This window comes from Natator depressus, chromosome 1 (assembly GCF_965152275.1).
Source record: "Natator depressus isolate rNatDep1 chromosome 1, rNatDep2.hap1, whole genome shotgun sequence".
Lineage (NCBI taxonomy): Eukaryota > Metazoa > Chordata > Testudines > Cheloniidae > Natator > Natator depressus.
In genome coordinates, this window is record NC_134234.1 from 333,687,210 (window position 1) to 333,711,784 (window position 24,575).

A 24,575-nucleotide genomic window follows, 5' to 3' on the forward strand; every position below is an offset into this window, starting at 1 on the left:
AACAGCTGTTTGCGGCATGCAGGAAGCTGGGAGGGAGGGGGGAAGGAGCGAGGATGCGGCATGCTTGGGGAGATGGAACTGGGCGGGAAGGGGTGGGGTGGGGTGGAGCAAGGGTGGGAAGAGGCAGGGTGGGGTGGGGCTTTGGGGGAAAGGGTGGATTGGGGACAAGGCCTGGGTCACTTTGGAAAGTCAGCGCCTATGCTCAACATTACCCTCTTTGGCAGGTGCTTTCAGTGCAAGACATAGAATCATAGAATCATAGAATATCAGGGTTGGAAGGGACCTTGTTGGAAGGGACAATTTCATTCTGTGGTGGGAAACTTCAATACAGGACATCTGGCTCCTTGGAGAATGGACTTTGAAGAATTCGTTTTGCCTAACGGCAATCTTCCACAACTCTCATGGGTTTGAAAGTTTAGCTAGATCTCAAATGGTAGCAGATTCTCATTTGGCATAGGAGAGACTCTGCGGGCGCAATAGCTCAGAGAGAAGGGAGAGAGTGTAATTCAGATGTGGGGGGAAAAAAAACAGAGTGAAAATGCAGAGTAAAGCACAGCAGAGTGCAAAATCCAGGCCCTCATCTTGTAAAGACTTACCCATGTGCTTATTTTTGCACGTGTTGTGTGAACTCCTGGCTCCACTGAAATCAATGGCAAAACTCCCATTGACTTCATTGGGGCCAGGATTTCACCCATGCTGAATAGCCCCGTTAACTTCAATGAAACTACTGTACTCACAATGGGTAAAGTTAAAGGGGTGCATAAATCTTTCCAGAATTGAGGTTCAAATATGGGGAGGTTGAAAGAGGGACCAGAGCAAGAGACAGAGAAGCAATCCAACCCGGAAAAAAATGCAGGTCATAACATACCCCTTTGGATAATTTTGGATAACTGTGTAAGGAAGGGTAGGTATTTAAAAAGCAAAACAAAACTAGCTTTTAAATGGAACTGAATAATACTTTATTATTAATAATATGTAATAATGTAATAATACTTAACAACTCACTGAATAGCAGCTCAGGCTTTTCATGACCAAACAGAAGAAAGAAAAAAAAAGCAAAGTCTAGAATTCAGAATCTGCAAATTGCATTTTTAATAAAATGGATGATCAGGCTTCATAATAGTACCTGACTTACTTTCTTTGCAAATATAACATGGTATTTTTAGTGTTTAATGTTAATTATTTTGTGTACTGTTAATTAATTTAATATAAAGATGAATCTAACCCTGTAAATAGAGGAAACACAGTTGAATGGGGGCTGTTGCCTTTAACTAGGGCACCCGTACCGGATCTACGAACGGAAACATTAGCTAGGATTATCTTGTTTAATGAGCTGTCTGAGCCTTATGGAAAACTTTGAAAAACATTATGGGCCAAATTCTGCTTTCATATGTACATACATTGATGTCAGAGCACCAGATGTGACTTAAATGGGAATTCAAAGAATAGATATGAAAGAAGATTGTGGACAGATGTTGAGACACACACGACTCTCCTATTTTTGTATAATTATTTTGGTCTTTACTAACAAAGGTATTTGCAGGAAAACAAGACCTTTGTTTCAACTCCATCTGCTCCTGCTACCTATTCCCCGCTTGGCTGCTCCCCACAAAGAGATCTTCTTGGCTAGTAGCTAGATTAGGGAGTTCCATTGATGAAGTAAAAAGAAAAGGAGTACTTGTGGCACCTTAGAGACTAACCAATTTATTTGAGCATAAGCTTTCGTGAGCTACAGCTCACTTCATCGGATGCATACTGTGGAAAGTGTAGAAGATCTTTTTATATACACACAAAGCATGAAAAAATACCTCCTCCCACCCCACTCTCCTGCTGGTAATAGCTTATCTAAAGTGATCACTCTCCTTACAATGTGTATGATAATCAAGTTGGGCCATTTCCAGCACAAATCCAGGTTTTCTCACCCCCCTCCCCACACACACACAAACCCACTCTCCTGCTGGTAATAGCTTATCTAAAGTGATCACTCTCCTTACAATGTGTATGATAATCAAGATGGGCCATTTCCAGCACAAATCCAGGGTTTAACAAGAACGTCTGGGGGGGGGGGGGTAGGAAAAAACAAGGGGAAATAGGTTACATTGCATAATGACTTAGCCACTCCCAGTCTCTATTCAAGCCTAAGTTAATTGTATCCAATTTGCAAATGAATTCCAATTCAACAGTTTCTCGCTGGAGTCTGGATTTGAAGTTTTTTTGTTGTAATATAGCAACTTTCATGTCTGTAATCGCGTGACCAGAGAGACTGAAGTGTTCTCCGACTGGTTTATGAATGTTCTACTTGCGCTATATTGATGACATCTTCATCATCTGGACCCATGGAAAAGAAGCCCTTGAGGAATTCCACCATGATTTCAACAATTTCCATCCCACCATCAACCTCAGCCTGGACCAGTCCACACAAGAGATCCACTTCCTGGACACTACAGTGCTAATAAACAATGGTCACATAAACACCACCCTATACCGGAAACCTACTGACCGCTATTCCTACCTACATGCCTTTCACCCTGACCACACCACACGATCCATCGTCTACAGCCAAGCTCTGCGATACAACCGCATTTGCTCCAACCCCTCAGACAGAGACAAACACCTACAAGATCTCTATCAAGCATTCTTACAACTACAATACCCACCTGCGGAAGTGAAGAAACAGATTGATAGAGCCAGAAGAGTTCCCAGAAGTCACCTACTACAGGACAGGCCTAACAAAGAAAATAACAGAACGCCACTAGCCGTCACCTTCAGCCCCCAACTAAAACCCCTCCAACGCATTATTAAGGATCTACAACCTATCCTGAAGGATGACCCAACACTCTCACAAATCTTGGGAGACAGGCCAGTCCTTGCCTACAGACATCCCCCCAACCTGAAGCGAATACTCACCAACAACCACATACCACACAACAGAACCACTAACCCAGGAACCTATCCTTGCAACAAAGCCCGTTGCCAACTGTGCCCACATATCTATTCAGGGGACACCATCACAGGGCCTAATAACATCAGCCACACTATCAGAGGCTCGTTCACCTGCACATCCACCAATGTGATATATGCCATCATGTGCCAGCAATGCCCCTCTGCCATGTACATTGGTCAAACTGGACAGTCTCTACATAAAAGAATAAATGGACACAAATCAGATGTCAAGGATTATAACATTCATAAACCAGTCGGAGAACACTTCAATCTCTCTGGTCACACAATCACAGACATGAAGGTCTCTATCTTACAACAAAAAAACTTCAAATCCAGAGTCCAGCGAGAAACTGCTGAATTGGAATTCATTTGCAAATTGGATACTATTAATTTAGGCTTAAATAGAGACTGGGAGTGGCTAAGTCATTATGCAAGGTAGCCTATTTCCCCTTGTTTTTTCCTACCCCCCCCCCCAGACGTTCTGGTTAAACTTGGATTTATGCTGGAAGTGGCCCACCTTGATTGTCATGCACATTGTGGGGAGAGTGGTCAGTTTGGATGAGCTATTGCCAGCAGGAGAGTGAGTTTGTGTGTGTGTGTGTTGGGGGGGGGGTAGGTGAGAAAACCTGGATTTGTGCTGGAAATGGCCCACCTTGATTATCATGCACATTGTAGGAAGAGTGGTCACTTTGGATAAGCTATTACCAGCAGGAGAGTGAGTTTGTGTGTGTGTGTTTTTTGGAAAAAACAAAAAAAAAAAAAAAAAAGGGGGGTGGGGTGAGAACCTGTATTTGTGCTGGAAATGGCCCACCTTGATTTTCATGCACGTTGTAAGGAGAGTGGTCACTTTGGATAGGCTATTACCAGCAGGAGAGTGAGTTTGTGTGTGTGGTTTCTGGAGGGGGGTGAGAGAACCTGGATTTCTGCAGGAAATGGCCCACCTTCATTATCATACACATTGTGAAGAGAGTGGTCACTTTGGATGGGCTATTACCAGCAAGAGAGTGAGCTTGTGTGTGGGGGGGCGGAGGGTGAGAAAACCTGGATTTGTGCTGGAAATGGCCCAACTTGATGATCACTTTAGATAAGCTATTACCAGCAGGAGAGTGGGGTGGGAGGAGGTATTGTTTCATGGTGTCTGTGTATATAATGTCTTCTGCAATTTCCACAGTATGCATCCGATGAAGTGAGCTGTAGCTCACGAAAGCTCATGCTCAAATAAATTGGTTAGTCTCTAAGGTGCCACAAGTACTCCTTTTCTTTTTGCGAATACAGACTAACACGGCTGTTACTCTGAAACCTGTCTTTATGAATGTTATAATTCTTGACATCTGATTTGTGTCCATTTATTCTTTTACGTAGAGACTGTCCAGTATGACCAATGTACATGGCAGAGGGGCATTGCTGGCACATGATGGCATATATCACATTGGTGGATGTGCAGGTGAACGAGCCCCTGATAGTGTGGCTGATGTTATTAGGCCCTGTGATGGTGTCCCCTGAATAGATATGTGGGCACAGTTGGCAACGGGCTTTGTTGCAAGGATAGGTTTCTGGGTTAGTGGTTCTGTTGTGTGGTATGTGGTTGCTGGTGAGTATTTGCTTCAGGTTGGGGGGCTGTCTGTAGGCAAGGACTGGCCTGTCTCCCAAGATTTGTGAGAGTGTTGGGTCATCCTTCAGGATAGGTTGTAGATCCTTAATAATGCGTTGGAGGGGTTTTAGTTGGGGGCTGAAGGTGACGGCTAGTGGCGTTCTGTTATTTTCTTTGTTAGGCCTGTCCTGTAGTAGGTGACTTCTGGGAACTCTTCTGGCTCTATCAATCTGTTTCTTCACTTCCGCAGGTGGGTACTGTAGTTGTAAGAATGCTTGATAGAGATCTTGTAGGTGTTTGTCTCTGTCTGAGGGGTTGGAGCAAATGCGGTGGTATCGCAGAGCTTGGCTGTAGACGATGGATTGTGTGGTGTGGTCAGGGTGAAAGCTGGAGGCTCAGACGTTCTTGTTAAACCCTGGATTTGTGCTGGAAATGGCCCACCTTGATTATCATACACATTGTAAGGAGAGTGGTCACTTTAGATAAGCTATTACCAGCAGGAGAGTGGGTTTGTGTGTGTGGGGGGGGGTGGGGGGTGAGAAAACCTGGATTTGTGCTGGAAATGGCCCAACTTGATTATCATACACATTGTAAGGAGAGTGATCACTTTAGATAAGCTATTGCCAGCAGGAGAGTGGGGTGGGAGGAGGTATTTTTTCATGCTTTGTGTGTATATAAAAAGATCTTCTACACTTTCCACAGTATGCATCCGATGAAGTGAGCTGTAGCTCACGAAAGCTTATGCTCAAATAAATTGGTTAGTCTCTAAGGTGCCACAAGTACTCTTTTTCTTTTTGCGAAAACAGACTAACACGGCTGTTACTCTGAAACCTGTCATTGATGAAGTATTAACCAATGTTCCCTCTAACTTTTTACATCCACGTGCGGAATGAATTTTGCTGTGTGCACCAATATGGAGGTGATGTGTGGCAGAGGTGGGGCCGAGGGGTTCGGAGTGTGGGAGGGGGCTCAGGGTTGGGGCAGAGGGTTGGGGTGGGGGGGTGAGGGCTCCAGCTTTGGGTGTGGGCTCTGGGGTGGGGCTGGGGATGCAGGGTTTAGGGTACAGGCTGTGCCGGGGCTGTGGCAAGGAGAGAGGACTCCCCCCAGCCCTCTCTTGCTGCAGCAGCCTGGGGAGAGGCACCTCTCCCTGGCTGTGGCAGCTCCAGGGCCGGGGGAGAGGCACCTGTCCCCAGCTGGGGCAGCTCCGAGGCTGGGGCCAGGTTGAGGCGCCTCTCTCCGCCTGCGCAGCCCTTAATAGCCAGCTGGGTGGCTGCACAGCTTAGAGGAAACTTAGGTCATAACTCTCTGCGAGTGACATCATAACTGGCTGCTGTGGCAATACCTGCGATGTCATACAAAGAAGATTACATCATCATGCGGGGAACAAGCAGCAAGGGAAAAGGGGGTCTTAAAAACAGAGGGAGGGATTCTCTGTGGCACCCCCTGGAGGTACAGCACAGAATGCACAACCAAGGAGTGGGAGGTGAAGGTGATTTTAAGAAATCCTTGTGCCCATGCTGTTCTGGTTTGTTACATGGAGCTGGTGTGGAGTTTCTGGATGCTCTAATTTACAGCAAACTCCTAAAGGCAGTCGATAAGGTGCTTGCAGCTCAAAATTTCCATAGTATAGTGACTGTTCCAACATGTCCCCTTCCCACTCCCAGCATCCCCCCTATGACAAGGCTTGGAAGTAGGGGAAGGAACAGTGTAGGACCACGTATGGTAGCCCTGTGCGGGTGCTGCAGGGCTTATAAGGCCCCAAGGTGCCACTGGAGCAGCATATAGAGGCCAGAGTGGAGAGGAGAATCCCATCCAGAAATTCTATTTGCATGCAAATGTCCTCATTGGTTAAAGATCAAAGGAAGAAAAACACCAAAATTATGCTATATAAACACACAGCATGCAAAACAACTCTTGGGTTCCAAAGATTTCCATGAGGTGTTAAGGGCATTTTCCAAGAGAAGCACATTTCTCTGGCTGTAAAGCCTGTGACTCAAAGCCAGACGTTTAGAAGTAGCAATTTCAGGTGTCTGAAAGTGACAGGACTCTAGTTAATTTATTCCAGGGCTGGGTTTTTTCCCCCCCATGATGTTATTTTTAAAGTGGATTCCACAGCCATGAAGTCATTCCAGCCCTCAGCTCTCAACATGTGGGAGCCTCAGACTGACTAACTTATCATCACTCTGCAGAATTTAACAAAACTTCAAAGTTTAACGTAGACTTCCACACAAGAGAAAGAGGCTATGTAAACAGCATATGTGCAGCCATGTGCTGGAGGTAATAATTAAGGAGAATTATCCCTGGTAAGTATTGAAACAATGTAACTGATAAGGAATTAAATGTGCAGATTAAAGAGAAGTGGATGATCTCTTATTTAGGAAACGTATGTCAAAGGACACTAGCCTAGAAGAACCTCAAGCTGAATTGTTTCCACAGTGGATTGGAAAATCATGTTTGCAATTAAACTTTAAACAAAAGGAAAAGGGGACCAGAAATACAAATATGATGATCTTCTGTGCTTTAACACATGAATTCAGGTGCCAGCAGTCATTGCTTTTAAACAGTTCTTTCCAGTCTACTTCTGGAGCCCCACCAAGTGTTGGTTTCTGAAGGGATTAAGTTGTAGGCCTTGTCTCCAGTGGGACTGTCTACAGGAAGTCCAGTGGTAGAGGCACCAGCCTAGGACATTGGAGACCCTGCGTCAAGTCCTTGCTCTACCACAGACTTCCTGTGTGCCCTCGGGCAAATCACTTAGCCTCTCTGTGCCTCAGTTCCCCATCTGTAAAATGCGGGATAACAGCACTTCCTTGCATCACAGGAGCGTTATGAGGATAAACAGATTAAAGATTGTGAAGTTCTTTGAGATCTAACGAAAAGTACTATATAAGATATTATCTAGATACTAGATACTAGATATCTAAGTACTAGATATTATCATCGTATCAACTACCAGAACAAACTAAGTACTAGATATTATCATCGTATCAACTACCAGAACAAACTCATAATGCAGTTTATTCTAGTTTCAAACCCCGGGGGAAGGGAAGCACTGCACCAGTATAAACTGTGTATGCCAGGGAGTGGCACTAATGAGATAGCTCTGAAACTAGAGCTGACATTGCACCAATTTCAAGGTTTCAGCTGACTTCTTCATTATTATTATTTTTATTTTCAAAGGGAAAAAACTGTCAACAAAAATTTTAGTTGAAATTTTTTGAGGTTTTCCGATCAGCTGGTTGAAATTTTTTGAAAACTAAAAAAATGGACAATTTTGACAGATTTCAAAATTTAAAGAAGTTAAAAATATTTCAGAAGATTACTGGGATTTTTTAAAAAACTTTTTTCCATCAGTTAGTTCCATATACAAAAAGCACTGAAGAGCACTGTGACGTTGCACCCCATAAGGCTTTATGGAGATATGCTTATGAATGTATATATGACATAACTAGAATATGTTTTATGCTACATATGCCATGTAACATATCTTTGTAAAGGTTATGGTCTACTGAATATATTCATCCTATTTGTATGCATGTATCAGTTTTGTATTCAAAGTTATGAATATTGGCTGTGTACTTGTTTGATTTTAAGTAGCCTGAGTAAGGCATTTCATCAGCTTCTTTAGAAAGGAATGTGCAAGTTAAGTACCCAATCAAGAAACACTTAAGCTTATAATAGACCTTGATAGATGCCAATCCACATCTGAGCTTTCCTGGCTATGTGGCTTGGCCTGTAAAGTTCTGAGTCATGCATGGACATGTGACTTGCCTATGTGACTCCAAAACTCCATTTTGTAGCTGTAATTCTGCACAGATGGAGGGAAGGGTTTAGACCCACAAGGAGAAACTATATAAAGCTCTGGGAGACCCCTCCATTTTGTCTTCACCTGGCTCAAGAGATAGCCTCTCCACCCCCAAAGGATACCTAAAAGAAACTGGAACAAAGAACAGTAACGACAGGGGTGTGAGTGATTGTTGGACCCAGACTAGAAGGAGGCTAGTCTGTAAAAGAGGCTTATTGGAACACCTCTGAGGGTGAGATTTTATCTGTTTTCAGCTTCTTACTGTATTAGGGTTAGACTTGTGTGTTTTATTTTATTTTGCTTGTAACTCACTTTGTTCTGTCTTATCATCTGGAACCACTTAAATCCTACTTTTTGTATTTAATAAAATCACTTTTTACTTATTAATTAAACCAGAGTATGTATTAATACCTGGGGAGGCAAACAGCTATGCATATCTCTCTATCAGTGTTATAGAGGGTGAACAATTTATGAGTTTATCCTGTATAAGCTTTATACAAGGCAAAATGGATTTATTTTGGGTTTGGACCCCATTGGGTACTAGGCATCTGGATGTTGGAGACAGGAACACTTCTTAAACTGCTTTCAGTTAAGTCTGCAGTTTGTGGGACATGGTTCAGACCTGGGTCTGGGTTTGTAGGTGGCAAGCATGTCTGGCACAACCAGGCAGGGTTCTGGAGTCCCAAGCTGGCAGGGAAAGCAAGGGCAGAAGTAGTCTTGGCACATCAGTTGGCAATCCCAAAGGGGGTTTCTTTGATCCAACCCATCACAAGCACCAAATCCTGTTTCTCAATAAGGGCACATTCCAAGAACAAGGGCTTAACTCAAGACTTTTGTACCCATTTACTAACCACAATCCTATCTCCTCCTAGAAAGAAATAATACCCATTTGCAAGGGCTACATAAATACAAAAGATGATGGGTTAAATCTCTTCACAGTGTGGTAATGTTACAGGGAGAACAATTCTCCTGAAACCATAAACTATCACAAAGACAACCTTATCGTCTGCAAGTCACTGTTGCCAGTCAAATGGTTGGTATGAAACTAAATTACTTTTCATTCACTCTGGGTTATTTCAATACTTGATGTTGAATATTTGTTTCCAAAAAGGGAAATTATAAACAGTGGAAGTGAAATCCTGGCCTAAGTGAAGTCAATGGCAAAATGCCCATTGATTCACTGAGGCCAGGATTTTTACTGTCTTGTTGCTTCCCTTGCAGTCCCATGGCATGTACAAGAATTTACCACAATAATGAATTACACATCTGCAAGTGGAAAGACTGCAAGCAGGTGAATAAAAACTCAAGACACCATGGCAACAAGCATGCTGTAAATACCGCCCAGAGACAGAACTGGGTGGACCCTGCACTGTCACATCTAGCAATACACAAACCCCTGCAGAAGAGCCAGACTAATTCTCATGCTCCAGCCACCAGTCTTCAGTGAAGCTTTTTGTCTCATTTGGACTTTTGTTTACCTTGAGTTTTCAGTTTGGCCAAGCCCTACCAGAGACTGAGGGTAACAGGCAGTGGTCGTAGCTGCGTACAGGTCCCAGCTTCAGGGGAACGTTTACATCTCCCTCTTTGATTTGTTTTCAACAGAGTGTATTCATGAAATGTCTCTTCACGCAACTAATAGCCTAGTCCTGCAACTCTTACACAAGTAACCATATTGATGCTGGGATATGTGGGTGATTTGCCTGCCTCTGAATCAGGCCCTGGGTGAATTTAGTGCTGGTTTAAGAACTCTGGAGAATTAGGTCTTCATTTCATTCTTAAAACAGGTACCATCGGGTAATGGCAAGACACACTTCACCACAACCAGCGTTTTTCAACCCTAAGGTGGCATGGATCAGCTGTGGTTAGCTCAGTCTTCATTTCAGCTCAGCCTTGGCTGACGAGGGTGCCACATGTGAGGATTATTTTTGCGATGCAGACACCGTTCCGCCAGGTGGTGGACCGAGAGACCACTGCTTCATATCGGATAGCTCAGCAAACACTCAAGATGGTAACAACTTTGGTCTGGGCTGAGTAAAAATATGTATCGTACAGGAGAAAGGCTCCCATGATCAATTGCCTTTAAAGTGAATTAACCATGTTTCCTATAAATGAGCACCTATGTGCTCTCCTCCTCCTCCATTTCCCTCATTCCCTTCACTCTGCTTATGGCTTCTGCTTGGTTGCTCCCATGGTTGCCTTCCTTTGGTCACCTTCATGCCTTTTTTCCTGCCATCCCTTTCACTTGGAACCTTGAACTTGGAAACTTGAAGCACCGCTATCCTTCTACACCAGATGATCCCCTTCTCTTCATTCAAAAATGCTCCCCAGGAGCCACATTTCTACCCTCAAGCTGGATAAAGCCACCTCCTAACATTGAATAAAGGTGGAAATTATTTACCAGAACAAGTAAAACAACACGGTCAAGACACTACTTGCCAGAGATAATGTGTTATGAAAGAACTACCTCCCCTTAAAAGTGGCTCTCCCTTCTTGTCACATACTGTTGCCCATAGTAAATCATTTCTACTGCCATGTTCTAGCCCTCTTCCGGGGTTTTGTTGATTAAAATTTAGAGCCCAGTCATACAAACCCTACTATGAATAATTAGGCCTTACTCATGCAAAACAGACCTATTGACTGTAACGAGGTTACTCACACATAAGGGGTTTCAGATGGGGTACTTAGATCAAAGTCATTGTCCTAAGGTATCTGGCCTTCGATTTGAGTTTTATTTTACTTTACATACACTCTCCCCTCTACTCCCTCCATTTGTGTCTCAGCTTCTTTTCAGGGAAAACAGCACCACTTCCACCCCCCCAAACACACCAGAGCTGAAAGAGGAAGATGGGGGATGTCATTTGAATGTGTGTTTCTGTCCTCACTTCCCTTTTCTTCCTTATTCCTCTTTCAGTCAGATGCTTTTTGAAGAACGAACACACATCAAAACAAGGATTTGGTGCTCTAGCTACTTTAAGAAGCTTGCGACTTCTCCCAGCACCCAGGCCTGAAATCCTTAGTTAGGCAAAACACCCACTGATACAGGGAAACTCTGGGAACTCTTAAAATGCTTCTTCTCACCTTCTGCTGAAGTCAGTGGGAGCATTGCCTGAATACAGGTTTCAGGAAGGGACCCTTATGGACAAACTTTCCAAGGTGCTCAGAATCCAACAGCTCCCATTGTTAACTATCAGGCTCCCTTTAAAGTTGTTAATTGTAGCTCAGGGTTCAGACCCACTAGCAAGGCAGCATATGAAGAACTTGCACTGCTACCGTCCATGTCACCTGGTACCTATGCTATGGAAATTATGTCCAGCTTCTTTTGTGAGTGTTGTATAAATGAAGGCTCTTTTATAATTAGTATTAGGACATGGGAAGGAAAGAAGTCATATCACTGAAATATTGCTGGAGGGTGTTTGTTCAACATCTGGGATTGGCCTATGTGATCAGGAACAGCTGGGATTGAGCAACAGAGAGCAGTTTCTCTAATGCACCTTTAATTTGCATGTATAGGTTTGCATAATTAACCCCTGGGAAATGGCTGTTCATGCAAGTCCTAAGGTAAAATGTTCAGATGTTTTAGTCTCCTAAGTCTCATTGTGACAAATTCAGAACTCAGTGGAAAACCCTTTTCTCTCAATCGTTCTTCACACAGTTAGTCATGTCCACTTACACACACCCACACCCAGCCAGCCACCCGCACACTCTATCTATTCAAATTTTACTCCTGCAGATGGAGGCAGATCAGATTTTTTTTTTTAAAAGTGACTTGGAATATTCTCAGATACTGCAGTGATAAGTGTCATGCAGGTACTAGATAGTATATTTCATACTTTACCATACTGTGCAATATTTAGCATAAATTTAAAACATCCCAGAAAACAAGAATCCCACAATTGTGTTATGCAGATAAATGCAATTTTAATTACATCCAGTCTCAGGATTAGCATATGATATTGAAGGCTGTATTCTTCTGAGGGAGCTAACAAAATTAATCAGTAACAAAGGAGCTACAAATCCAATTTCTGGTTGAGTTTTCACTAAACAACAACAAAAACATCCCAAAGAACCCCCCCCCCCACCCCACAACATGTTAAAAGATTTAGAAAGGAGTTTCATGATACTGTTGAATAGCCACCGTTTAAGCCTGAAATGTATATAGGGTAAAAATGATCTACACTTATTTAAAGCACTCTGATACCAAGCCTCTAACGTCAGGATTTATCTAGGGTTCATAATGTGTCAAAAACTGTGTGACTGTGGCCCCTCAATTATTCTTTTAAGCATCATCTCAAAGACCCAAAGATATGTATTCTATTCCAGTGTTATTTCCTAAAATGACAGGTTTGAGGAGAAATGCTATCCAAACACAGCCCTATCTGCAGGACCCTGCTACTTCAGAATGAAGAACTTTGCCGGGCTGATTTGCTTATTTATATTTTGGCTGCCACACTAGCAGATGTCACTCAGCCAGATGTCATTCCCCTCCAGCTAGAAAAGAGACATCAAGAGTTGCTTCAGCATGTTAAAGGGAACTAGCTTAAATGTGTACTAAGGAAGCAAATTCTATTTTTATCTATGCTTGCCCATTTCCGCTCTACCAACAATGCCAGCATTGACAGCTTGTCCCCTCCTCCTCCAAAGATCCATGCTTTCCTCTGCTATGCCTTACGCATGGAACCGATCTGTAAAGCTTTTACCCTCTCCTCTAAGCCAACTTTCTGCCCCTGACACCTACAAGAATTCCCCAAGGATGGCGATAGACTGATGGGCAGTTGGGAAAGCTGATATTTATAAAATACAAAACAGAGTAAGTGTATGTATGTATATGCAAGACATATCTGTCCTCCTCTCCCCCATCCTTTGTAAGACGACAAACACCACAGACACTCTGTTTGCAGAGCATCACACATAATACGGCCCTGATCCTCTGGGTGTTACTGTAATAAGTACTTTATATAAAAATGTTACCCAAGATCTCACTACATGTGAAGGGTCTGCTAGCCTTTTATAGATCTACCAAAAGAGCCTTTACACAGAGTTAGTGAATACCACATTCTTTAGGATGCCATGGCAATATGCACTGCCAATTAAAGGCTGTGTTGTGACTTTTATCCTAATGTCTATATTCTCACTCGACTGTCTCTCATTGGGTTTCAACTATGCTTACTATGGTGCCCTGGGTGTCAGCCATAATGGGCACAGAAGGATATGTGAAAGATTTACACAGAGTGCCTGACTGAGAATGTTGGATATGTTTGTGAGGATAATTTTATGGCCATATAAGGTGTCTAGCATCCAACAGGTGGTATTCATTCTGCCAAAGGAGGTGGTATGGGGGGGAGGGAGAAGAATACTTACCTCGTTCATATTTCCCTTTCCAGACTTGGCAAAGCAGCACATTCAGAAATGAAATCTGCAAATCTGAATCGTGTAAAATATTATGCAAAGCAAGGTGATTTTTTTGGTTCAGTTCATTATTATATTTTCTGTTTTTTCTGATGTTGAGATTAATCAAACCATTTATCAGTGGGATTGGGAAAGAGGAGGGGGATATTAAGAAAGCAAAGGAACTACAAGAGCCCCCATGGCCAAGGGAAGGAGTAAGGCTATATTAATCAGAGTCCTCTTCATTAAGTAGGCACACTGTACTGGAGGTAACTTTTACTCTTGGTAATTTTTTAAAAGAATATTGGAATATTGTTAAGACTGATGTCCAGCTAAGAAATTAAACACAGCTACTATTGACTGAGGCATAATGGGGAGAATTTTCTTTAGCACGCTGGGAAGAACTGCAATCCAAGAACCATGACTGTCCCACTGAGATGATGCATAGATCAGACCCTGAGCAATTCCACCATTTTATAAAAGATGTTACTAGTTGGCAAAGTGTCTTTTCACTGTCTGCACAACTACCCTGCATGCACCTACCTCCATTCTCTAATAATTTCCTTATACTTACTATATACTTCAAATTTAAAATAATGTTTGCTTACATTTTTAATTGTACAATGTAAGGATCTGATCCTACAGCCCTCATTCACATAAGTAGTCAATAGAATTATTCACTTATGAACATGGGCTTGATGAAATGGAGTCTTGTATTTCAGTAATCATCATGGTTCTGTGTAGAAATTCATCTCACTATGACCTGACAGAGTGAAGTAGAGAAATATTCAAATAGAGGATTGGAAAGGTTAAAATTGTCCTGGGGCAATGGTATTGACACCCCGCCTACCTTTGTCTGACCAAAAAGAGAATTATTAATTTTTCTCATGGTCTTAAGTACCTCCAGAAGAATGTTATGACCCTCCCTTATGAGTGCTACAAGACGACTTCCGAGAATAGAGCTCCTCAATATAGCAGAAAAAATAACAAGATCCAATGGCTGGAAGCTGAAGACAAACAGTGAGGGTGGATTCTCTACCTGAGAAGTACTTGAAGTCTTCAAATGAAGGTTGGGTGTCTTCTTACAGGAGTGCTCAAACACAACCAGAAGTTATGGACTTAATGCAGGAATTATTAGGTGAAATTCTATGGTTTGTGTTATTCAGGTGGTCTGACTGGATGATCGTAATAGCCCCCCAGCCCCACCACCTTAAAATATATGAATTTTCTGAACATTTCCTTTGTTGTTGTTTTTTTAAGTGATTCCTACCTGAATTAGCAACATTTGATACCTCATGCTTAAATGGCAACTCTTTAATATGCACCTCAAGCTTCAGAAACAAACACATTTTGTAATTTCAGACTGCAAGAGCCTTTGTCTGTTACTTCCTCCATATCAAAGACAGCAATCTTCCAGATGTATGTTTGACGAGCATATATGGTAGATCAGGATGTATAGTACAGCCCTATGCCACAAGTAATGATCATTCAAAACTAAAACCACAGAGGGATAAGCAGTGACCAATTTTCTAAGTATTATCTACCTTTTTATAGAAAAACTGAGGAACAGCGAGGCAAAGGACTAAATTCCTTAAAATAGCTGTTGATTTTTGGATGGCCAGTTTGAGACAAATTAGGATCAGATTTTCAGAGCCAAGGAGCAACTGCAGCTCGTTTGCACTTCAACTGCAGATGAGTATGCTGTGCTCTCCTGAAAATAAGGCCCCACCTATCAAGCTGGATACCCAAAAATGGAGTTACCCAAATTATTTGACACTTTTCCTAGGTTTGCTACCAACTTGCCAGAGAACCCAGGTTTCCCAGCTCCGTAGTCACTGCGTTAAGCTGTCTCCTATCACTAGAGGGGGCTGAAGCACCAAATGAATCCAAAATCCATCATAAATTACAGGGCCAATCTTTTTCCCATCAAAGCCAGAGATTTTGACCACTGGATGCAATAAGAGCAGAACTGAGTTTAAACACAGGCTTACTTCACTGTATGAAGCCACAGCTGATTGCTTGAAACTTATACTAAAGGAATAAAACTCAGTTTCAAATATTAAATTGGTTTCTGAAGTGCCCCATTTCTGCAAATTTCCCAACTACATCTGCACTCTGAAAAACACTACTACATTTCACAGTGCTTTCAGGATTTAGAAAAAAATGAATGACATCCACATTTGTTGGTAAATTGTTTAGCGAATATTAATGGATTAAATCTATTTTTTCTTTAACGTGAAATACACTATTGGTGGTCTTTACTGAGAAAAAATTAATTTTTTTCAACCTTCTCTTCTATAAAAACAACAAAAAAGTGTTCTCAAAACTTAAATTAAATTTACAAAGTTAAAGGAATTTTTTTTTGTTTCCCTACAACCAGACTGCTTTAAAATAGTCTGTGTCTAAGCATTGACATTTTGACTGCACAAGAGTTAAATCTGTAGGATGTACTGACACGTGAGTGAAAGTCTTACAATTTCAGTAAAGCTCAATGACTTGGGTGCGCACAATCTTCAAGACTGGGGATTTGATTACTTAGATGCACGCAGAGTTTGACTTGTTTGCATTGTGGCATTTGTACAAGCGTCTAACTTGGAATCTAAGGATGTTGTATCATATAACACAGGCCGATGTACCATGTCACCATACCAAAATGGTTTCCTAAAATTTGTATTTATTAAACCAATACACACATTAGATCAGCATCTCTTCAGTTGTTTCAGATGAATATAAAAAACAAGTAATTCTTTAAATTGATGGCTGTTGAATAGCTACTCTATTATGTGGCCTTAATTAGCCAAATTTCTTGTTTTAAATTTCATCTTACACTTCGTGGTTCCTCAGTCATCATCTTGCTGATTTCTTTTCTGTCAAGGAAACAGGAAAATTAATATCAGTGTTAGATAAACTTATCTTAAATAAGGCACCAATCTAACATTATATATATTTTCCAGAGATTGACATTGGGATGCAGCAGATTCTCTTCCCTACTGGAAACCAACACAGGTTTTTATTTACAATAGGGAACAGAATCTGTCACATCCCAATGTCAACCAATAAAAATGCTCCCCAAAACAAGAACTCTGGAAATCCAAGAATTACAGCCAGGGTAATACCAACATTCACCATCAAAGAAAAATCTGACCACACAGGTGCCTCGTGCATTGCATCCTGAAACTGGAAAGTCTCTAGGTGTGACAAGCTGCTGGTTGTACCACACTGCAAAGCAGATGACCTACCACTAAGAGTCTAGGTTTTCAAAAGGCTCATCGCTATGGTACCTAGGCACTTCAATGCAAAACTTCCCTATGTGACTTTCATATGAGGAATACACAGATCTCAGCAATAGGTGCACCACAAAAACTATACGGATTAGATAGTGTTCCCATCAGCCACTGCCTGAACGAGATACTGAATGTTAGCTTGCTGAAGATAGTACATTAATCGGATTAATGGGCTTGGCTTGTTGCTTAGGCTTTGGGGAAGGCTGCACTTGCAAATTTTTCATAATGCAACCCCTCCCCATTCAGTAATACATATACTAAAAGTTTTCTTCTGGCCCTGGGACAACACAATCTATTTTCCTCTTAACTCTTTTTAGGGCACCTAGTGATGTGACTGCAGGGGGTTCTGCAGTCCCTCCATCTAGCTTCTCAGCTAGCAGCTGAAAATACCTGCATCATAGGCTAGGGCAGCAAGCTTAGATAAGCCTCAATATCACGAATTCTAAATGCAAATTCTGATCCTTCTAGCTCAGTGGTTCCCAAACTTTAACAAGCTGTGAACCCCTTTCACTAAAATGTCAAGTCTCGCAAACCCCCTCCTAAAAATGAATATCTCCAGAGATTTTCTCCTTTACCTGAGTATAAATTATAAAAGCAGTGATCTTGGAAATATAAAATTTGTTTTATGACATGCTTATTACACACTATTTATTATTAATTTATCATTACAGTATTTTTATTACATTATGAAAATGGCAACACTCTTCCAAGATCTCACTTTCGTAGCTTGTATCACTTTGAATAAGCCTGTTATAAGACAAGGCTCCTATATTTCATCAAGGAGTATCAGATGTGAAACAGCAGGAAGGTATTTAAGAAGCCAACTCAAAGAGTTCCTCCTACACAAGCATTCAGGTCTTGAGCACTCCAGGCAAATACTGCACATTACAACAAAGCTTAAACTTGTTCTTCATAATAATTTTAAAAACAACACTAGTTGCCTATTTAATTTTAAAAACAGCAAAAAATATCCACCTCCCTTTCCATTTCTTATAAGGAGTCTTGAAGTTTAAATCTGCTCAGTGTGATAGATATGCTTGCTTTGATCTGTTTAGCTCTTGGAAGTCAAGTGCTGCCCGGGGTCCCTAGGGACAGCTCTGTCCGCCATTAGGGAATTTTTTCCTCAGAATCCCCTGTAACATTTTGCGAACCCGTTTGGGAACCACTGTTCTAGCTCATAGCTGAACTTCACAATACATATTACTAGCAGACTTTATAAGGCAAAAGAGTCATTATTAGGTCATTACCACAGCACCTAACACTGCCACCCTCCTTTGAATGTTTCTGAGAACTGAATTTATTCCATTTTACACTCCTATACAATCAGGACCTGCAAAGATGCATAGCTGGAGAGGTGACTTGAAGTACTAATAATTAGTTTTGGCTTGAGCATAAGATCGTGCTCTTCAAAACCTCACTATAAAGTACCATTCAACTCATGGCTCCTTGAGTATATTTCTCTATTGAGAGGATTCACCAAAACAGGTAAATTTTTAGCGAAGTTTTTGTTAATGAGACTTCAGTCTACACCATCCTGAGGGCCTATTTAGCCCTAACACTGTGCCTGAGGGCCAATGAGTAATTAATCTTTATTAGAAGGTCAGACCAGAGATTCATTCAATCCCTGATATTTTGGGCTGCCTACCTGAGGACCAGAGTACAATTTGACCACTGAGCAGAGCTAGTCAGGAATTTTCCATCAAAAATGTATTTTAAGGATAAATGTTGACGGCTAATATTGAGGATACTTGGAGCCTTATAGTTGGCTGATGCCAAACAAATCCTTGGGCTTTGCCTGCCCTCAAAATATCGAAGATAGAGAGTTAGATCCTTCACTATTGGTAAGGAAGAGATTTGTGCTGGTACAAAATTAGTGTAATTAGAAGTAATGGGATGAAATTGAAAAGGGGGAAGTTACAACAGATGTAAAAAGATTTCTGATAGCAAGTACTATTAGACCAGGGGTCTCAAACACGTGGCCCACATGAGGCCCGTGGAGTTCTTCCCTGCAGCCCGCCAGGCTCCCCGCGGCCCCGCCCTCCATCCCCTCCCCAGCGTGCCATGTTCCCAGCCTACCTCCAGGCCAGGGGTGGGCAAACTACGGCCCCGTCCCCTCAGGGCTTTGGATCTGGCCTGCGGATTTGCCAACCCTGTGGTGCTGAGGGCCCTGCGCTGCTCCGGGAAGCGGCAGGCACCGCTTCCCTGCGGCCCTGGGGGGAGGGGGAGCAGAGAACTCCGTGAGCTGTTCTTGCCTGTGGTTACCTCCCCTGAAGCTCCCATTGGCCGGGAACAGGGAAGCACTCCCTCCTGCACCCCAACTCCCTGCCCTGAGCCCCCTGCTGCACCCGCACTCCCTCCTGCACCCCAACCACCTGCCCTGAGCCCCCTGCTGCACCCTGTGGTCAGCAGCGGGGGTGGGAGTGATGTGGCCCTCGGGCCAACGTATGAGTTCTCATGTGGCCCTCCTGGTGATTCAAGTTTGAGACCCCTGTATTAGACTGTGGAGTAGTCTTCCAGTGGAAGTGGGGAACATTGCAATCTAGATTGGAAAAAGCACCAATCTGTTTTTATTATATATAATCGTCCAGAGAATAGAGACAATCTTTGCCCTGAAGAAGGACTTACAGTCTAAGACAAGTAACATGTAAAAAGTGCATCTCTCACAGCTCATTACACTGTTCTGTAGCTTGCAGCTTTTGAGTGGAATTTGATTTATTTGTGTTGCCCTACAAAGTTGTGAGTGGCTGGGGGCTTGACCACCTGAGAGACTGCTGTTATACAGAATACTACTCTTGGTTAAAATCTTTCAAACTGCCGAAAGAGGTTGAAAGGAGGCAAAAAGATCATTTCAGCCTATGAACAAGTCATGTATATTTGTTGAAAAAAGAACTGAGAAACTAAGTTTGTTTGAAGAAAAAACTGCTTAAAGTGTTTAAAACTTCTTGTGACATTACAAAATTATTTTGGTATTAAAAAACTAATTTTTTTTTTTAAACTTTCAGCCATTCGAACAGCACATTCCCACTTAGCCTATATTTATCTTTAAACAAAAAAGGGAGCGTGTGTTCCAGTCACATTTTCATATTCTATATTATGCAGTAGCTTTGCCTAAGACAAGGTAATAATAAAGTGACAGTTTGTTCTTGGTTATTACAAGTAAAAACAATAAATCAGTCCAACAACACACACACACACCCTTTATTTTACAAGCCGAATATTGTAATCCTTTTATATCAGAATACCATAATTCCATGTGCTTTAGTGCTCCTGGTTTACAGACTCTGTGGTCAGAAATCCCTCCATTGGGGTTTGCTTACCAGTTTGAGAAAATCAACTAGTTTGTGAACGTCTTCTCCAGTAGAAAGGTCTACAAAGTCCTTGGGCAGTCGGTAGCTCAGGTAAGGGCTAGGCTGGACGGTCACTTTGCTGTTTGTACAGCGGAATGCTGGATAGTCCTGAGAGAAAGACAGGTTAAAAAAAACCCTTCAGGTGTCTAAATGCAATTAAACACATTAATTTTTTTCAACTCCTGATAACACAGCTTCAATTGCTCTGGTATTGAGTTTATTCAGTATACTAAAAATGGACTTATCACAGAGTGACACTGGCCCTTTAAAATGAAGCTGCCTCCTGATTCATCTTAAAAGAGGGTCACCTGAGCCCTAGAGGGGAGAGAGACCTGGTGAGTCAGAGCCGCCTGAGAGCCTGACAACAGCGTGAGTCAGTCAGCGAAATGGGAGGATGAGAATTGCCTGGGCCAGTGGTGGAAAAGGGCAGGTGAGAGCTGCCTGGGAGCTGGCGACTGGAAGAGGTCTCTGGGGAAAAGCCCAGAGAGCAGAAAGTTCTCTGCAGGTCCTCCATGAAAAGAGGGAAGAATTATCACAGAAGCCAGCGGAAGGCTAGCCTGCTGACACTCCTGAGCCTGAGAATGCTGGAGAGGGTAGAACACAGAGCAGTAGAGGGAGATACCTGCTGGCTCTCTGAGCCAGAGAGCTGAAGCCAGAGGACCAGGGAGGGCTAAAGTCTGGGACTGAGAAACACGGAGGCTAGACTTGGGGTGTTGTCTCTACTGTTTGGACTATGCTAGAGAAATGAACTATGTTTAGGGACTTTTGTAAAGGACTATTTTGCACTATGTTTTTATAATAAACGGGCCCCCTGGAGGGCTACACTGGGGCAAGAAAGCTTCCAGTGGAGCTATTGGGGACTCTGATAGGGAAACTGAGGCAGATGCAACTATTGTGTCATGGCCTGCTACAGGAGGGCATTCCAGGTGGGGATCACCCCATGACAGGAGCATTCACAGATACTAGGTTCCTTCCCCCTCCCCCTATATATATATATAAAATAAATAAAATAAATAAAATCTTCTGACCACTTGTGGGCAGAAATTAAAATGCTGTTAAATATTCAGATCTCCCCACACCTCAAACCTCCAATAGGACACTCACTACATTAATACTGTTGATACAGTATTGATTAAGTAAATAAGAAGTAACAGTGCCATAATGATTGGACTCCCCCTCTGATAGTGAACTTTAGATAAGGCTGTTGAGCCCTCAGCTAAAAAGCCTGTCTGAACACAAGTATATAATTTCTAGCATCAAGAGCATTAAATTCCCCTTTAGTAAGGGCTTCTGATTTAAATCCATATTTACAAGTAAAATCCTGCCAACGTTAAGATCAAGACTTATGCAGCAAATATTGTTGAAACCCAAAGATTTTTTTAAAGCTTCCATTGCTAGCCATAAGTTCTGGGTAGCCCCATCTCCCTTTTAGTTTAACAGGGATAGCAATGGTTCTCAACCATGGGTCCAGGGCCCCCTGGGGGGCCACAAGCAGGTTTCAGGGGGTCTGCCAAGCAGGGCCGGCATTAGACTTGTTGGGGCCCAGCGCAAAAAGCTGAAGCCCCACCGCATGGGGTTGAAGCCCAGAAGCCCGAGCCCCTCCACTGGGGCTGAAGCTGAAGCCGAAGCCTGAGCAACTTAGCTTCATGGGGCTCCTAGTGGCGTGGGGCTCCGGGCAATTGCCCTGCTTGCTACCCCCTAACGCTGGTCCTTGCTTTTATATGCAGAGAAACAGTTGCTGGGGCACAAGGAGGCCATGGAGTTTTTAATAGGACGTTGGGGGGGCCTCAGAAAGGAAAAGGTTGAGAACCCCTGCTTTATAGCATGGTCAATCTTCAAAGTGCTCTAAGAGCGGCATGAGAGGTAGGTAAGTTTCCTCATTTTACACATGGAGCAGAGAGATCTAGCAATTTACCCAGAATCAGTAGACCTAGTTGTTGAGCTAGAATTTTAACAAGATAAGCCATTCTACTTCTCATTTCAGTTTACACTAGGAAGCTGCACAAAGCATTTGGTGTGCACATATGCAAGATAAGTGAAACCCTTCTAAATAGACTAATAGTCAAACCACATCTCCTTGGACAAAATGCACTCTGAATTATTTAGATAATAAACAAAAGTCCTATCCTTTAACAGAACCGCTCTCAAATCTTTTCATATCACGCAGGCCACATCTTAATGTCTTGTGGAGCACCTTCCACCACATTAACCATCACACAGTCCATCTATCCCCACTTCATTTGCAGTTTCATAACATCTTGGTAGCAACTTGGGAGCAATTGCTTCCATATAAGAGTAAGCTAAGGAAAGCATAATGTGTTCTGACGTTTTCTAATGTTTAGCAGCTAGAAAGAGGAGTTTACTTATCTGTAACTGAAGGTTCTTCAAGATGTGTGGTCCCTATCTGTATTTCACTGAAGATTACGCATGTACACCATGCACCCGGAGGTGGTGATTTTGAAAGTAGTGTCCGTTTGTCCACGCATGCGCCCTGGCTCACCTGGTGCTTCCATCCAAGGCGATAACGGGCGTGGCGCACCAACCGCATCTCCAGTTCCTTCTCTACTGTGAATCTGGCAGATCTGTAACAGAGGGGAAGGAGGGTGGGAAGCGGAATACAGATAGGGACTACTTATCTCGAAAAATCTCCAGTTACAGGTACGTAACCTCATCTTCGAGTGATGGTCCCTATTGTATTCCACTGAGGGTGATTAACAAGCAATACCTAATTTGGAGGAGGGTGAGAGGATGGAGGATGGAATAGTAGTGCAGTAGTGCTGCCAAGTCCTGCCTAGCGTGCAGTGAAGGTGTGTATGGAAATCCAGGTGGCTGCTTTACATATGTCAATGAGTGGCACGAGGGGGAGGTAGACTTTATAGTCGGTAGTAGAATTTAATACACCCTGAAATCCACTTGGAGATTTAACGGGTGGAGATGTCCTGCCCCTTGAGTGTCTCTGCTATCACAACAAACAGTCTAGGGGACTTCCTGAATGGTTTTGTTCTCTGAGGTAGAACACCAAAGCTCAGCAAACCTTGAGGGAGTGGAGTCAACACTTCTCTGCAGATGCCTATGGTTTGGGGAAGAAAACAGATTGATGAATGGCTTGATTGATGTGAAATTGAGAAACCTCTTTTGGCAAGAGCTCAGGGTGTAGTCATAGGAAGACCATATCTCTGTGGAAAACTGGAAGGTGGGTCTGCCATCATGGCTCCAGTTCACCAACTCTTCTCGCCGAGGTGATAGTAACAAGGAAGGCGACTTTCATGGAAAGGAGGGCCAGAGCACAATGCTAAGAGTTCAAAGGGGGGCTTCGTTAGCACAGAGAGAACAAGATTCAGGTTCCATTGAGGTGCTATACGTTGGACAGGTGGGAAGGTTCTGATGACCCCTTTCCAGAACCTGGTGGTTAGTGGGTGTGTGAAGATAGAGGAACCCTCCACTGGAGGGTGGAATGCACTAACTGCTGCCAGGTATAATTTCAGAGACTTGACGGTGAGACCTGATGACTTCAATGACAGAACGTAGTCCAGTATGAGGGGGATCCCCGCTGATTCTGATGAAACCTTTTTTCATTGAGCCCATGATGAAAAATGTTCCCACTTGGCCTGGTAACGTCGTCTGGTGGAGTCTTTCCTGATGCTAGAAAGGATTTTCTGCACCACCAAAGAGCATGTTTGCTTTAAGGCAGATGCCCATCCAAATACCATGGTCAGAGGTGTAACGCATGTGGACTGGGATGTCTGATCTCGCCTTTGCATTGGGACAAAAGAGCTGGATGGCTGGGATGGGAGTGGATGAAAGCACGTTCTTCTGACAGCTCGGCACTCCGGGATGTTTAAGTGCATCGTGGATTCTCTGGGAGTCCCCTCAACCCACCCAGGATGCATCAGTGATAATCTTCTTGTCGGGGGATGAGGGAAGAAAGGGAACTCCCATGCACATATGATGTGCATCCAACTGCCATTGAAGGGATGACAGTACCATGGTGGGGACTGGAGCCATGACTGAAGGCATTGACGGTGGAGTTGTATAAAGGGGGACACATATGTACATGAAGCCATGTGAGGAGGGACAGACAAATCCTGGCAGACATATGTGGGTAGCTCATGATGTGAGCTAGGTCATCTCTTAACACCTGGAGCCTGTCTGCTAGTAAATAGGCTCATGCCATGACCGAACTGATGGTAGCCACTATGAAGTCCAAAGACTATGTGGGGTCT

General features: G+C 43.0%; 1 protein-coding gene across 2 annotated transcripts in view; it reads right to left on the bottom strand.

Moving 5' to 3' along the window:
- Positions 1-16,060: 16,060 nt before the first annotated feature.
- Positions 16,061-24,575, bottom strand: part of CDC123 (cell division cycle 123) — a 79,947-nt gene continuing 71,432 nt past the window's right edge. The window contains exons 11-12 of one of the 2 annotated variants that reach the window (XM_074942624.1): positions 20,323-20,460; positions 16,061-16,588 (exon numbers count right to left, since the gene is read on the bottom strand). In XM_074942624.1, coding sequence (XP_074798725.1) covers positions 16,562-16,588; positions 20,323-20,460 — 165 coding nt within the window. In that variant the 3' untranslated portion in view covers positions 16,061-16,561. The remainder of the gene's footprint in view (positions 16,589-20,322; positions 20,461-24,575) is intronic. The other variant, XM_074942623.1, reaches the window with a different exon arrangement.